Genomic DNA, 15,518 nt, shown 5'->3' with positions numbered 1-15,518 from the left:
GTGACCCCCTAGACCCCCTGCCTGTGACCCCCTATACCCCCTAGACCCCCTGCCTGTGACCCCCTATACCCCCTAGACCCCCTGCCTGTGACCCCCTAGACCCCCTGCCTGTGACCCCCTATACCCCCTATACCCCCTGCCTGTGACCCCCTATACCCCCTGCCTGTGACCCCCTAGACCCCCTGCCTGTGACCCCTTAGCTATCTTAAGATCAATGCACCAACTGTAAGTCTTTCTGGATAAGATGTAAATGTAAAAAAAATATAAATGTAGAAAAATGTAAATATCAAAATTGCATATTTTATGTTTCCAGTCAATAGATGTGCTCTAATATATCGAGTCGAGTCACATCCAGAGAACAAGCATGTATGTGTGTTTTCTCTCTTCAGTGAGAGAGCGTCTACACGTCAGCGTGGGGAGGAGGGCTCTGCTATTTTAAATTCTGTGAATGTAACAGTCAATAGACCCGACTAGCAGCGTGAATGTAACAGTCAATAGACCCGACTAGCAGCGTGAATGTAACAGTCAATAGTCCAGACTAGCAGCGTGAATGTGACAGTCAATAGACCAGACTAGCAGCGTGAACGGGACAGTCAATAGACCAGACTAGCAGCGTGAATGTAACAGTCAATAGACCCGACTAGCAGCGTGAATGTAACAGTCAATAGTCCAGACTAGCAGCGTGAATGTAACAGTCAATAGTCCAGACTAGCAGCGTGAATGTGACAGTCAATAGACCAGACTAGCAGCGTGAACGGGACAGTCAATAGACCAGACTAGCAGCGTGAACGTAACAGTCAATAGACCAGACTAGCAGCGTGAATGTTAACAGTCAATAGACCAGACTAGAAGCGTGAACGGGACAGTCAATAGACCAGACTAGCAGCGTGAACGTAACAGTCAATAGTCCAGACTAGCAGCGTGAATGTAACAGTCAATAGACCAGACTAGAAGCGTGAATGTAACAGTCAATAGTCCAGACTAGCAGCGTGAACGGGACAGTCAATAGACCAGACTAGAAGCGTGAATGTAACAGTCAATAGTCCAGACTAGCAGCGTGAACGGGAAGGGGATGGGAGAAGCCGTTGTTCACAGGGAGGAAAACGCAAACAAAAACAACCCGTCCGCAGACGTGAGAGAAGGAATAGAACCACCAGTAGAAAACAGGCTGAGACGAGACACGGTGAGAGAGGAGACACAGAGAGGAGACACAGAGAGGAGACACAGAGAGGAGACACAGAGAGAGGAGACACAGAGAGGAGACGCGGAGAGAGGAGACACAGAGAGGAGACGCGGAGAGAGGAGACACAGAGAGGAGACACAGAGAGAGAGCGAGAGAGAGAGCGCAGCCCTTTCCATCATTCCACAAGTGACTGCTTGGTCTTGTTTGTCACAAAATAGCACGGAAGGACTAAAAAAAAACGCACGAGTAGAGGGGGAGAATTGTGGTGGTGGGGGGGGGGGGAAAGTACGACACGGACACTGAGCGGGGTCTTTTGGAGAGAGAAGCTGTTGCCCTTTGGGGAAAAACATGACAGTAGTACCCAGAGAGAACCACGATGAGACTGTGGCACTAACAGCCCTGTCCCAAGATGTGTTCGAACCGGCGGACCAGCGGACGGATCAGGAATGCTGCGAGCGCGTTGTCATCAACATCTCCGGATTGCTCTTTGAAACCCAGCTGAAAACACTCGCTCAGTTCCCCACCACTTTACTAGGGGATCCGAGGAAGAGAATGCGCTTCTTCGACCCTCTGAGGAACGAGTACTTCTTCGACAGGAACAGACCCAGTTTCGACGCTATCCTCTACTATTACCAGTCCGGCGGTCGCCTCAGGAGACCAGTCAACGTCCCTTTGGATATATTTATGGAGGAGATCAAATTTTACCAATTGGGAGAAGATGTGATTGAGAATTTTAAGGAGGATGAGGGATTTATAAAAGAAGAAGAGAGACCGTTACCGGAAAATGAGTTTCAACGACAGGTCTGGCTACTGTTTGAATACCCGGAGAGTTCGGGACCAGCCAGAGGGATTGCTATCGTATCTGTTCTGGTGATTTTAATTTCTATTGTTATCTTCTGTTTGGAAACGCTGCCTGAGTTTAGGGATGAAAAAGAGAAAAATTGGGACACTGAGCTGTCTTTGAATGGAACTAACAACGCTAAGAAACCCAATCCATTCACAGATCCTTTCTTTATAGTGGAGACACTGTGTATTATCTGGTTCTCCTTCGAGCTGTTCGTCAGATTCCTAGCTTGCCCTTCCAAGCCTGCTTTTTTCAAAAACATGATGAACACCATCGATATTGTGGCCATTATGCCCTATTTTATCACCCTGGGGTTGGAGTTGGCGGAACACCAAGGAAACGGACAGCAAGCCATGTCTCTGGCCATCCTCAGGGTCATCCGACTGGTCCGGGTGTTTAGGATCTTCAAGTTGTCCAGACACTCCAAGGGGCTTCAGATATTAGGACAAACACTCAAAGCAAGTATGAGAGAATTGGGTCTGCTCATTTTCTTCCTCTTCATCGGAGTCATCCTCTTCTCCAGCGCTGTCTATTTCGCCGAAACCGACGATCCAGACTCCGGTTTTAGTTCGATCCCCGACGCGTTTTGGTGGGCTGTGGTCTCCATGACTACAGTGGGCTACGGGGACATGTGCCCGGTGACCATAGGAGGCAAGATCGTGGGCTCTCTGTGCGCCATAGCCGGTGTGCTCACCATCGCGTTACCGGTCCCCGTCATCGTGTCCAACTTTAACTACTTCTATCACCGGGAGACCGAGCACGAAGAACAGTTCCAATATACCCATGTGACGTGTGGCCAGCAACGGCAACCGTCTCTCGGTGAATTAAAAAACAGTGACAGCCAACCATCTCTTTCCAAATCGGATTTCATAGCCACGGAGGACGCTGACTCTATTAAATATACCAACTGCAGCCCACACAAAGCGCCCTGCAGCCCACACAAAGCTTACACGGGGAAACTCACTAATGTATGATTTGTAGAGAGCAAAACAGAAAAAAAATACCCAGCAATGGAAGAACAAAAACAGGCAAAAGCCTTGGAAGATATTCAGAGAAACCATGCGTTTCTTTCTGTGAGTTGCATACATCCCCTAATTCTGCGCTCTGGCTAGAGTAAGGTTTGGATCGGTCTTATTTCGGGGCGTCTATTGTTAATAATAATGCTGAAGGAATGATTGTTTTTAAATAATAGATTATCATAACGCTAGATGAATCAAAAAAAAAAAAAAAAAACGTGACTAGTGATCTCACCTGAAAACAGTCTTCCATTATACGCACAGCTCTTCTTCGCTGTAGGTTGTAAACAGAATTATTAGGTTATATTTAGCCTTATAAACAACACCCATGATCAACCAATCCCCATCTCCCATTGTAGCACTTTATTAATGTTCTCTTAGTAATGTCTCATTTATTCAGACTAATTGCGTGTCGGGGTTTTTTTTATTTTTTTTGTCTTCCGTTTTCTAAAAGTTTACATATTGATTTGCCTGTTTGGTGTTGAAGAGGTATATAATACGATAGGACCAATTTCTCTAAAATGACTTGAATGACTCTTTTACCTACGGTGTATTGTAATTACTTAATAAAAACGCCCCAAGGTCACCCAGTGACTTTACCCACAACCCCCTTTATTTATTTACACCATATCCACGTAAAGCGTTTTCCATTAAGACCCGTTAGAGAGGGTTTACCGGGGCAGCGCTGCCCGGCAGCAGACCTTCTATCCTCACTGTCGACTATGATGAGGAACAGGTCTAACAGAGGTCTGTCCATCCGTGCAGAGATGCCGTTGTCTTTGATAGTGGTACCGCGGTAGTCTAACTGGTGTGGGTCCCTCTAGGAGCAACACGTCCACTCCAATGAAGTATCTGTCGCTAGAGAATCACACCTTGACAAGCCATTGAGTCTAGACATTACCGCACAGCCCAATTACCCTCTAAAATGACCGCACGGCACTATTCAAAATGGATGTATATATATATATGCTGTTCGTTATTGAAAATGGATGTATATATATATATATATGCTGTTCGTTATTGATCCGTACCTATATATATATATAGCACAGCCCAATTACATTACCGCACAGCCCAATTACCCTCTAAAATGACCGCACGGCACTATTCAAAATGGATGTATATATATATATCCATTTTGAATAGTGCCGTGCGGTCATTTTAGAGGGTAATTGGGCTGTGCGGTAATGTAATTGGGCTGTGCTATATATATATATATATAGGTACGGATCAATAACGAACAGCATTGAATCAGAATCGAATGAATCAAATGGATGCTATTGACATTGTTTACAACATTTCGTTTTTTATTTTTTTATTATACAATCTCACCAAAACGACATAATTAGTTAGATCTATTAGCGAATAACGCGCTAGAAAAATAAACAACCATTCAATAATATCGAGTCTCTCGGATGATTGTTCTTCTGGAGATATTACAGATGCATGAATGAATGCGTTTAACAACTTAACCGGTGGGGCGGAAATGAGAAGAGCACCTGGTAGTGTGTTCAGACAGACGGTCAGGTGCAGAGTACATCCGGACCCACAGCGACGCTTAGTGGAGAAGTTTAGGGAACTGCAGACGAGGTTGTGGAAGCTGGTTAGTTTCTATAGCAACCTTCCAGACTGTTCTCTTCTGAGGGGGGGGAGAGAGAGAGATGTTATTGTCTGATGTTAAATAGAACTAGAGGACGGAAGGATTGACTGACGACCTGATTTGACAGGTGTTTTCATTGTACCCGATTCATGCTGCTGCACAGCACTGACTTTGAGTTATGTAGAAATATAATTTAAATCATAAGGAAAATGATTTGGGCAGCTATTTTCACGTACTGGGATGAATGGTTATATATGGTGTAGTCTAGACAGGCAGAGAAATGAGAGACAGACAGAGACCTAATACTGCAGGTAGAAATGTATTGATATCAGAATCAATAGAAACATATATTGTCTCTGATTAAAAAAAACTCCCCTGAATCCGAGGCAGAAAGATAAACAGCTTATTGGCCACTTATATCAACAGCGTCATTATACAAGTCACCTAGCGTTCCAGGCCGACTCCATTTCAGGTCACCTTGTCTTCTGATGCCATATGACATCACCATATCACTTTGCTACAGTGGACTACTACCTGAACCCTGCCGATCCCCCTCCAATCCCCCTCCGTTGCCCTCCAAACCCCCTCCAATCCCCTCCATCCCCCTCCAATCCCCTCCATCCCCCTCCAATCCCCTCCAACCCCCTCCAATCCCCTCCATCCCCCTCCAACCCCCTCCATCCCCCTCCAACCCCCTCCATCCCCCTCCAACCCCCTCCAACCCCCTCCATCCCCTACAAACCCCCTCCATCCCCCTCCGACCCCCTCCAATCCCCCCAACCCGCCTCCGACCCCCTCCATCCCCCTCCAAACCCCCTCCATCCCCCTCCATCGCCCTCCATCCCCTCCAACCCCCTCCATCCCCTCCAATCCCCTCCAACCCCCTCCATCCCCCTCCAATCCCCTCCAACCCCCTCCATCCCCCTCAATCCCCCTCCAATCCCCTTTCTACCAGCCATGTTGTGTTGCATCTCAGCTAAAAGAGGTGGAATCTAAGAACCTTTGGAATAGATTCTGACAGACGTTACCAGGATGACTGACTCAGCCCCGTTGGTTGGATTACCAGAGGAGAGGGCGGGACAATGCTGCAGATGACAGATGCAGAAGCCAATCAGATTGGGAATCAGCAGACCCCTTGGCCAATGCAACAGGACGGCCTACTGCTGCAGATGCCTGGACTACAGCGCCTCCTGGAGTTGTGACGTGGGAAGACGACAGCTGCAGGAAAGTCACATGGAGGTGAGTTGTGGTGGTAGAACATTGTCACAATAAACCTACAGCCTCATAGACCTACGGTCCTATACAGAACAGTAGCCAGATATAAACTATACAGAACAGTAGCCAGATATAAACTATACAGAACAGTAGCTAGATATAAACTATACAGAACAGTAGCTAGATATAAACTATACAGAACAGTAGCCAGATATAAACTATACAGAACAGTAGCCAGATATAAACTATACAGAACAGTAGCCAGATATAAACTATACAGAACAGTAGCCAGATATAGACTATACAGAACAGTAGCCAGATATAACCTATGGTCCTATACAGAACAGTAGCCAGATATAAACTATACAGAACAGAAGCCAGATATAAACTATACAGAACAGTAGCCAGATATAAACCTACAGTCCTATACAGAACAGTAGCTAGATATAAACTATACAGAACAGTAGCTAGATATAAACTATACAGAACAGTAGCTAGATATAAACTATACAGAACAGTAGCCAGATATAAACTATACAGAACAGTAGCCAGATATAAACTATACAGAACAGTAGCCAGATATAAACTATACAGAACAGTAGCCAGATATAAACTATACAGAACAGTAGCCAGATATAAACTATACAGAACAGTAGCTAGATATAAACTATACAGAACAGTAGCTAGATATAAACTATACAGAACAGTAGCTAGATATAAACTCTACAGAACAGTAGCTAGATATAAACTATACAGAACAGTAGCTAGATATAAACTATACAGAACAGTAGCCAGATATAAACTATACAGAACAGTAGCTAGATATAAACTATACAGAACAGTAGCTAGATATAAACTATACAGAACAGTAGCCAGATATAAACTATACAGAACAGTAGCCAGATATAAACTATACAGAACAGTAGCTAGATATAAACTATACAGAACAGTAGCCAGATATAAACTATACAGAACAGTAGCCAGATATAAACCTACGGTCCTATACAGAACAGTAGCCAGATATAAACTATACAGAACAGTAGCCAGATATAAACCTACAGTCCTATACAGAACAGTAGCCAGATATAAACCTACGGTCCTATACAGAACAGTAGCCAGATATAAACTATACAGAACAGTAGCCAGATATAAACCTACGGTCCTATACAGAACAGTAGCTAGATATAAACTATACAGAACAGTAGCTAGATATAAACTATACAGAACAGTAGCCAGATATAAACTATACAGAACAGTAGCTAGATATAAACTATACAGAACAGTAGCTAGATATAAACTATACAGAACAGTAGCCAGATATAAACTATACAGAACAGTAGCTAGATATAAACTATACAGAACAGTAGCTAGATATAAACTATACAGACCAGTAGCTAGATATAAACTATACAGAACAGTAGCCAGATATAAACTATACAGAACAGTAGCCAGATATAAACTATACAGAACAGTAGCTAGATATAAACTATACAGAACAGTAGCTAGATATAAACCTACGGTCCCTGTATCCTGTAGTTCCCTGTTCTACGTCCCAGCATCATCAAAACACTCTCTCTCCCCCTTTTCTAGAAACAGCCTGTCTCCTAGATCGTCCAGACAGACAGATATCTCAGGCAGCAGCACCATTGTAGACCTCAGTCGGTCGTTTACGTTTAACAACAAATCCTATCAAGACCGTGTACTGGTGGCTCAGGCTCAGGAGGCAGTACCATGTTCGTCTGCTAGGTGTCGCTGTCCGCCTGTACAACGGCTGTCTGCTGGTCTTCTGATAGGGCCCTGATCAGTTCAACATAGAATAGGATGTTATAGTGGTCTGTCCGGGTACAGTGGTGGAGTTACTCTGGGTTCCCTACAGATATAGTGGTCTGTCTGGGTACAGTGGTGGAGTTACTCTGGGTTCCCTACAGATATAGTGGTCTGTCTGGGTACAGTGGTGGAGTTACTCTGGGTTCCCTACAGATATAGTGGTCTGTCTGGGTACAGTGGTGGAGTTACTCTGGGTTCCCTACAGATATAGTGGTCTGTCTGGGTACAGTGGTGGAGTTACTCTGGGTTCCCTACAGATATAGTGGTCTGTCTGGGTACAGTGGTGGAGTTACTCTGGGTTCCCTACAGATATAGTGGTCTGTCTGGGTACAGTGGTGGAGTTACTCTGGGTTCCCTACAGATATAGTGGTCTGTCTGGGTACAGTGGTGGAGTTACTCTGGGTTCCCTACAGATATAGTGGTCTGTCTGGGTACAGTGGTGGAGTTACTCTGGGTTCCCTACAGATATAGTGGTCTGTCTGGGTACAGTGGTGGAGTTACTCTGGGTTCCCTACAGATATAGTGGTCTGTCTGGGTACAGTGGTGGAGTTACTCTGGGTTCCCTACAGATATAGTGGTCTGTCTGGGTACAGTGGTGGAGTTACTCTGGGTTCCCTACAGATATAGTGGTCTGTCTGGGTACAGTGGTGGAGTTACTCTGGGTTCCCTACAGATATAGTGGTCTGTCTGGGTACAGTGGTGGAGTTACTCTGGGTTCCCTACAGATATAGTGGTCTGTCTGGGTACAGTGGTGGAGTTACTCTGGGTTCCCTACAGATATAGTGGTCTGTCTGGGTACAGTGGTGGAGTTACTCTGGGTTCCCTACAGATATAGTGGTCTGTCTGGGTACAGTGGTGGAGTTACTCTGGGTTCCCTACAGATATAGTGGTCTGTCTGGGTACAGTGGTGGAGTTACTCTGGGTTCCCTACAGATATAGTGGTCTGTCTGGGTACAGTGGGGACGTTATACATACTGCATGTATATCTGTAGAGATCCCAGCAGGTGACTGTGCTGCTGGTAACAGGGCAGGGTTATGCTATTGTTACTGTCTGTAGTGTGTGTGTGTGTGTGTGTAGTGTGTGTTTTGTGTGTTTCGTGTGTGTGTGTGTAGTGTGTGTTTTGTGTGTTTCGTGTGTGTGTGTGTAGTGTGTGTATTGTGTGTGTGTGTGTGTCTTTCTGTCTGTCAGTAGTGATAAGGCAGCTGTCTCAGTAACTGTAGCAACATGCCCCGCCCACCTGAGAATCTGTCTTTTTCAGTCCTCTATTTCCTGTTGGGGGGGGGGGGGGATCCACTCGACACTTAAATCTCCCTGGATTGACAGTTAAATCTCCCTGGATATGACAGTTAAATCTCCCTGGATATGACAGTTAAATCTCCCTGGATTGACAGTTAAATCTCCCTGGATATGACAGTTAAATCTCCCTGGATATGACAGTTAAATCTCCCTGGATATGACAGTTAAATCTCCCTGGATATGACAGTTAAATCTCCCTGGATTGACAGTTAAATCTCCCTGGATATGACAGTTAAATCTCCCTGGATATGACAGTTAAATCTCCCTGGATTGACAGTTAAATCTCCCTGGATATGACAGTTAAATCTCCCAGGATATGACAGTTAAATCTCCCAGGATATGACAGTTAAATCTCCCTGGATATGACAGTTAAATCTCCCTGGATATGACAGTTAAATCTCCCTGGATATGACAGTTAAATCTCCCAGGATATGACAGTTAAATCTCCCAGGATATGACAGTTAAATCTCCCTGGATATGACAGTTAAATCTCCCAGGATATGACAGTTAAATCTCCCTGGATATGACAGTTAAATCTCCCTGGATATGACAGTTAAATCTCCCTGGATTTGATTGCTTTCATTTTACTCCTGCGACTCTATCATTCTCTTGCTTCTTCCTGTCGTTTTCCCTCCCGTTAAAACGCTACAGGAGAATGGGCTCAACGTAACACCTTGTCTTTCCATTGCATCGATCAGAACGTTAAAAGATTCGTCCAGGATTTAACGCGCCCCTCTTGACCATTTTTTAAAGGCCTTATTCTGATTGGTGTTAATTTTTTTTTTGTTGTTTTTGTTTGGTGCAATTAAATAAAGTAATAATTTAATACATTTTGAAATATTTATAAATTAGATTTATTCATCTGAGGGTAATCCTGCTATTGACACCACTGGTTGAATTACGCAACGGAATGTCGACGACAACAGTATTTAATTAGGAAGTCTAGACAGAGCAGGTGGTTGGCTGGTCGAAGACCTGCTCCTCCCCTTTATGGTAATATATTCATATATGCAAATACACACGTTGTGTTTTATGCGAATTAGGCACATATAGTTTTCTTTATTTTAACACAACATCTAAAAAAAAATACCTGATACAATAAAGAAATTATTTATATACGAACAAGAAAAATAAGTGCATTGTTGACGAGAAATTGAACACCTGAAATTCCCACCAAAATCCCAGAAGTCCAGGTGTTATTTGTCCGTTCCAGTAAAATGTTTTATCTGCTATAAACCCTGTCAATACCTGATGGCGATTGGAGGATCTTCATTCCGTTGGTCAACATTTATTAGAATTGTTCTGAAAACCTTTTAACGACGTTGCTGATCGTTGCGGGCATCAGACCCCTTCCTCCTCTCTACCACTGTTGTACGGAGCGAACCTTCTCATTTCTCACAACGACAGACAACAGACAGACTTTAACATGTTGATTCTGATAGCTGGCGTTCGGTAGACGTACAGTATGTTTTAACCATGAGACCTGAGATCATGTGTGACTTGCATTGGCTTTGAGAGCCAGGTAGCTGGCAGTGCCAGGTCCCAGTATAGTCCACCCACACAGCCCTTCCCCCACAGACAGGTAGTTGGCAGTGCCAGGTCCCACTATAGTCCACCCACACAGCCCTTCCCCCACAGACAGGTAGTTGGCAGTGCCAGGTCCCACTATAGTCCACCACCACAGCCCTTCCCCCACAGACAGGTGGTTGGCAGTGCCAGGTCCCACTACAGTCCACCCCCACAGCCCTTCCCCCACAGACAGGCAGTATTTCCATCTAAATCTACCCTACGGTGTGTTATAACCCTACCGTACCGTTATAACCCTATACCACAGTGTGTTATAACCTTACCCCACAGTCTGTTATAACCCTACCCTACAGTGTGTTATAACTCTATCCCACAGCATGTTATAACCCTACCCTACAGTTATAACCCTACCCAACAGTGTATTATAACCTTACCCCACAGTCTGTTATAACCCTACCCTACAGTGTGTTATAACCCTACCCCACAGTGTGTTATAACCCTACACCACAGTGTGTTATAACTCTATCCCACAGCATGTTATAACCCTACCCTACAGTTATAACCCTACCCAACAGTGTATTATAACCTTACCCTACAGCGTGTTATAACCATACCCTACAGCGTGTTATAACTCTACCCCACAGTGTTTTATAACCCTACCCCACAGTGTGTTATAACCCTACCCCATAGTGTGTTATAACCCTACCCCACAGTGTATTATAACCCTACCCCACAGTGTTTTATAACCCTACCCCACAGTGTATTATAACCCTACCCCACAGTGTGTTATAACCCTACCATGCAGTGTGTTATAAACCTACCCCTCAACGTCTTAATACCCTACCCTGCAGTGTGTTATAACCCTACACCACAGTGTGTTATAACCCTACCTTACCTTGTGTTATAACCCTACCCTACCGTTATAAAACGACCCCACAATGTGTTATAACCCTATCACACAGTGTGTTATAACCCTACCCCACAGTGTGTTATAACCCTACCCTACAGTGTGTTATAACACTACCCCACAGTGTGTTATAACCCTTTCCCACAGTGTGTTATAACCCTTTCCCACAGTGTGTTATAACCCTACCCTACAGTGTGTTATAACCCTACCTTACAGTGTGTTATAACCCTTCCCCACAGTGTGTTATAACCTAGAGTGTGTTATAACCCTACCCTACAGTGTGTTATAACCCTTTCCCACAGTGTGTTATAACCCTACCCTACAGTGTGTTATAACCCTACCTTACAGTGTGTTATAACCCTTCCCCACAGTGTGTTATAACCTAGAGTGTGTTATAACCCTACCCTACAGTGTGTTATAACCTAGAGTGTGTTATAACCCTACCCCACAGTGTGTTATAACCCTACCCTACAGTGTGTTATAACCTTACCCCACGGTATGTTATAACACCATCTAGGCTGTGTAACAGGCTACATTCTGTCCAAAGGTCAGGTTATTTAGAGATCTGGATGCATTGATTCCTCCTTAATCCAGAGTCTTATGTCACAGCCTGATTAATTACCAGCATGAGACCCTCACCCTCCTGCCTCACCCACTGCCTCTCCTATCCTCAGCCCCTCCTCTCCCCTCACCACCCCCTCCCCTCCTCTCCTCTCACCACCCCCTCCCCTTTCCTCAGCCCCTCCTCTCCCCTCACCACCCCCTCCCCTTTCCTCAGCCCCTCCTCTCCCCTCACCACCCACCCCCCTTTCCTCAGCTCCTCCTCTCCCCTCACCACCCACCCCCCTTTCCTCAGCCCCTCCTCTCCTCTCACCACCCACTCAGCCCCTCCTCTCCTCTCACCACCCCCTCCCCTTTCCTCAGCCCCTCCTCTCCTCTCACCACCCCCTCCCCTTTCCTCAGCCCCTCCTCTCCCCTCACCACCCACTCAGCCCCTCCTCTCCCCTCACCACCCACTCAGCCCCTCCTCTCCTCTCACCACCCCCTCCCCTTTCCTCAGCCCCTCCTCTCCCCTCACCACCCACTCAGCCCCTCCTCTCCCCTCACCACCCCCTCCCCTTTCCTCAGCCCCTCCTCTCCCCTCACCACCCACTCCCCTTTCCTCAGCCCCTCCTCTCCCCTCACCACCCACTCCCCTTTCCTCAGCCCCTCCTCTCCCCTCACACCAGCATGGCAGTTGAGTTATGTGTGAGTTGTGGTTGCCATGGAGACCGGGTTACAATAACATGAAATAAAACCCAATCCATTTATGGCTGCTGTGTATTGTGGTACTGTCCAGCTGCTGCACAGAGATAGACAGGCTCTCTGAGGCACACTGAGGCAACAGTCAGTCTTACTGACTGTTATGCTGGCTTTACAGAAAGCCTGAAAGACAATTTACGATTTGATCCGAAAATGTGGTCATAGGCTTCGTATGGAGGATGTGACGCAATTGCAGAGCCTCCGGAGGTCATGCAGAGGTCAAATCTCCGTACCGCAGTGCCGTGCGCCTCTCACATTCTGTAACAATGTGGAGTGCTTCCGTATACACTATGTATACAAAAGTACGTGGACACCCCATTCAAATTAGTGGATTCAGCTATTTCAGCCACACTCGTTGCTGACAGGTGTATAACAATCGAGCACACAGCCATGCAATCTCCATAGACAAACATGGTCAGTAGAATGGCCCGTACTGAAGAGCTCAGTGGCTTTCAACGTGGCACCGTCATAGGATGCCACCTTTCCAACAAGTCAGTTCATCAAATTTCTGCCCTGCTATAGCTGCCCCGGTCAACTGTAAGGGCTGTTATTGTGAAGTGGAAACGTCTAGGAGCAACAACGGCTCAGCCGTGAAGTGGTAGGCCACACAAGCTCACAGAAGGGGACCGCAGAGTGCTGAAGCGTGTAAAAATTGTCTTTCCTCGGTTGCAACACTCACTACCGAGTTCTGCCTCTGGAAGCATCATCAGCACAATAACTTTTCGTTCTTGAGCTTCATGAAATGGGTTTCCACGGCCGAGCAGCCGCACACAAGCCTAAGATCACCACGCTCAATGCCAAGCTTCGGCTGGAGAGGTGTAAAGCTCGCAGCCATTGGACTCTGGAGCAGTGGAAACACGTTCTCTGCAGTGATGAATCACGCTTCACCATCTGGCAGTCCGACGGACAAATCTGGGTTTGGCGGATGCCAGGAGAACGCTACCTGCCCCAATGCATAGTGCCAACTGTAAAGTTTGGTGGAGGAGGAATAATGGTCTGGGGCTGTTTGTCATGGTTCAGGCTAGGCCCCTTAGTTCCAATGCAGGGAAATCTTAACGCTACAGCATACAACAACATTCTAGACGATTCTGTGCTTCCACCTTTATGGGAACAGTTTAGGGAAGGCCCTTTCCTGTTTCAGCATGACAATGTCCCCGTTCACAAAGCGAGGTCGATAAAGAAATGGTTTGTCGAGATCGGTGTGGAAGAACTTGACTGGCCTGCACAGAGCCCTGACCTCAACCCCATCGAACACCTTTGGGATTAATTGGAATGCTACATGGCAGTGGTTAGCGGTGTTGCTACATGGCAGTGGTCTTGGTTAGCGGTGTTGCTACATGGCAGTGGTCTTGGTTAGCGGTGTTGCTACATGGCAGTGGTCTCGGTTAGCGGTGTTGCTAGCTGGCAGTGGTCTCGGTTAGCGGTGTTGCTACATGGCAGTGGTCTCGGTTAGCGGTGTTGCTACATGGCAGTGGTCTCGGTTAGCGGTGTTGCTACAAGGCAGTGGTCTCGGTTAGCGGTGTTGCTACATGGCAGTGGTCTCGGTTAGCGGTGTTGCTACAAGGCAGTGGTCTCGGTTAGCCGTGTTGCTACATGGCAGTGGTCTCGGTTAGCGGTGTTGCTACATGGCAGAGGTCTCGGTTAGCGGTGTTGCTACATGGCAGTGGTCTCGGTTAGCGGTTTTGCTACATGGCAGTGGTCTAAGTTAGCAGTGTTGCTACATGGCAGTGGTTAGCGGTGTTGCTACATGGCAGCGGTCTTGGTTAGCGGTGTTGCTAGATGGCAGTGGTCTCGATTAGCGGTGTTGCTACATGGCAGCGGTCTCGGTTAGCGGTGTTGCTACATGGCAGTGGTTAGCGGTGTTGCTACATGGCAGTGGTCTAAGTTAGCGGTGTTGCTACATGGCAGTGGTTAGCGGTGTCGCTACATGGCAGTGGTCTAAGTTAGCGGTGTTGCTACATGGCAGTGGTTAGCGGTGTTGCTACATGGCAGCGGTCTCGGTTAGCAGTGTTGCTACATGGCAGTGGTTAGCGGTGTTGCTACATGGCAGTGGTCTAAGTTAGCGGTGTTGCTACATGGCAGTGGTTAGCGGTGTTGCTACATGGCAGCGGTCTTGGTTAGCGGTGTTGCTAGATGGCAGTGGTCTCGGTTAGCGGTGTTGCTACATGGCAGCGGTCTCGGTTAGTGGTGTTGCTACATGGCAGTGGTCTAAGTTAGCGGTGTTGCTACATGGCAGTGGTTAGCGGTGTTGCTACATGGCAGTGGTCTAAGTTAGCGGTGTTGCTACATGGCAGTGGTTAGCGGTGTTGCTACATGGCAGTGGTCTAAGTTAGCGGTGTTGGTACATGGCAGTGGTTAGCGGTGTCGCTACATGGCAGTGGTTAGCGGTGTTGCTACATGGCAGTGGTTAGCGGTGTTGCTACATGGTAGCGGTCTCGGTTAGCGGTGTTGCTACATGGCAGTGGTTAGCGGTGTTGCTACATGACAGTGGTCTAAGTTAGCGGTGTTGCTACATGGCAGTGGTTAGCGGTGTTGCTACATGGCAGCGGTCTTGGTTAGCGGTGTTGCTAGATGGCAGTGGTCTCAGTTAGCGGTGTTGCTACATGGCAGCGGTCTCGGTTAGCGGTGTTGCTACATGGCAGTGGTTAGCGGTGTTGCTACATGGCAGTGGTCTAAGTTAGCGGTGTTGCTACATGGCAGTGGTTAGCGGTGTTGCTACATGGCAGTGGTCTAAGTTAGCGGTGTTGCTACATGGCAGTGGTTAGCGGTGTCGCTACATGGCAGTGGTCTAAGTTAGCGG

The 15,518-nt window shown here is 46.7% G+C and overlaps 1 protein-coding gene and 1 long non-coding RNA gene across 2 annotated transcripts in view; both read left to right on the top strand.

The window, feature by feature from the left end:
* Window positions 1-401: 401 nt before the first annotated feature.
* On the top strand, window positions 402-3,649 carry LOC123743824 (shaker-related potassium channel tsha2). Its single transcript, XM_045722495.2, has one exon. The coding sequence runs from the start codon at window positions 1,532-1,534 to the stop codon at window positions 2,999-3,001; it is 1,470 nt and encodes a 489-aa protein (XP_045578451.1). The 5' UTR covers window positions 402-1,531; the 3' UTR covers window positions 3,002-3,649.
* Window positions 3,650-4,230: 581 nt separating this feature from the next.
* The window catches only part of LOC123728299 (uncharacterized), a 34,794-nt gene continuing 23,506 nt past the window's right edge, over window positions 4,231-15,518 (top strand). Inside the window, exon 1 of the long non-coding RNA XR_006760214.2 lies at window positions 4,231-5,882. This is a non-coding gene — a long non-coding RNA (uncharacterized LOC123728299). The remainder of the gene's footprint in view (window positions 5,883-15,518) is intronic.

Source organism: Salmo salar, chromosome 07 (genome assembly GCF_965601325.2).
Source record: "Salmo salar chromosome 07, fSalSal1, whole genome shotgun sequence".
Lineage (NCBI taxonomy): Eukaryota > Metazoa > Chordata > Actinopteri > Salmoniformes > Salmonidae > Salmo > Salmo salar.
This window is presented reverse-complemented; position numbering and strand designations above follow the sequence as displayed.

Coding starts and splice junctions, on each gene's coding strand:
- LOC123743824 (XM_045722495.2), top strand. CDS start 1,532: ATGACAGTAGTACCCAGAGAGAACCACGATGAGACTGTGGCACTAACA.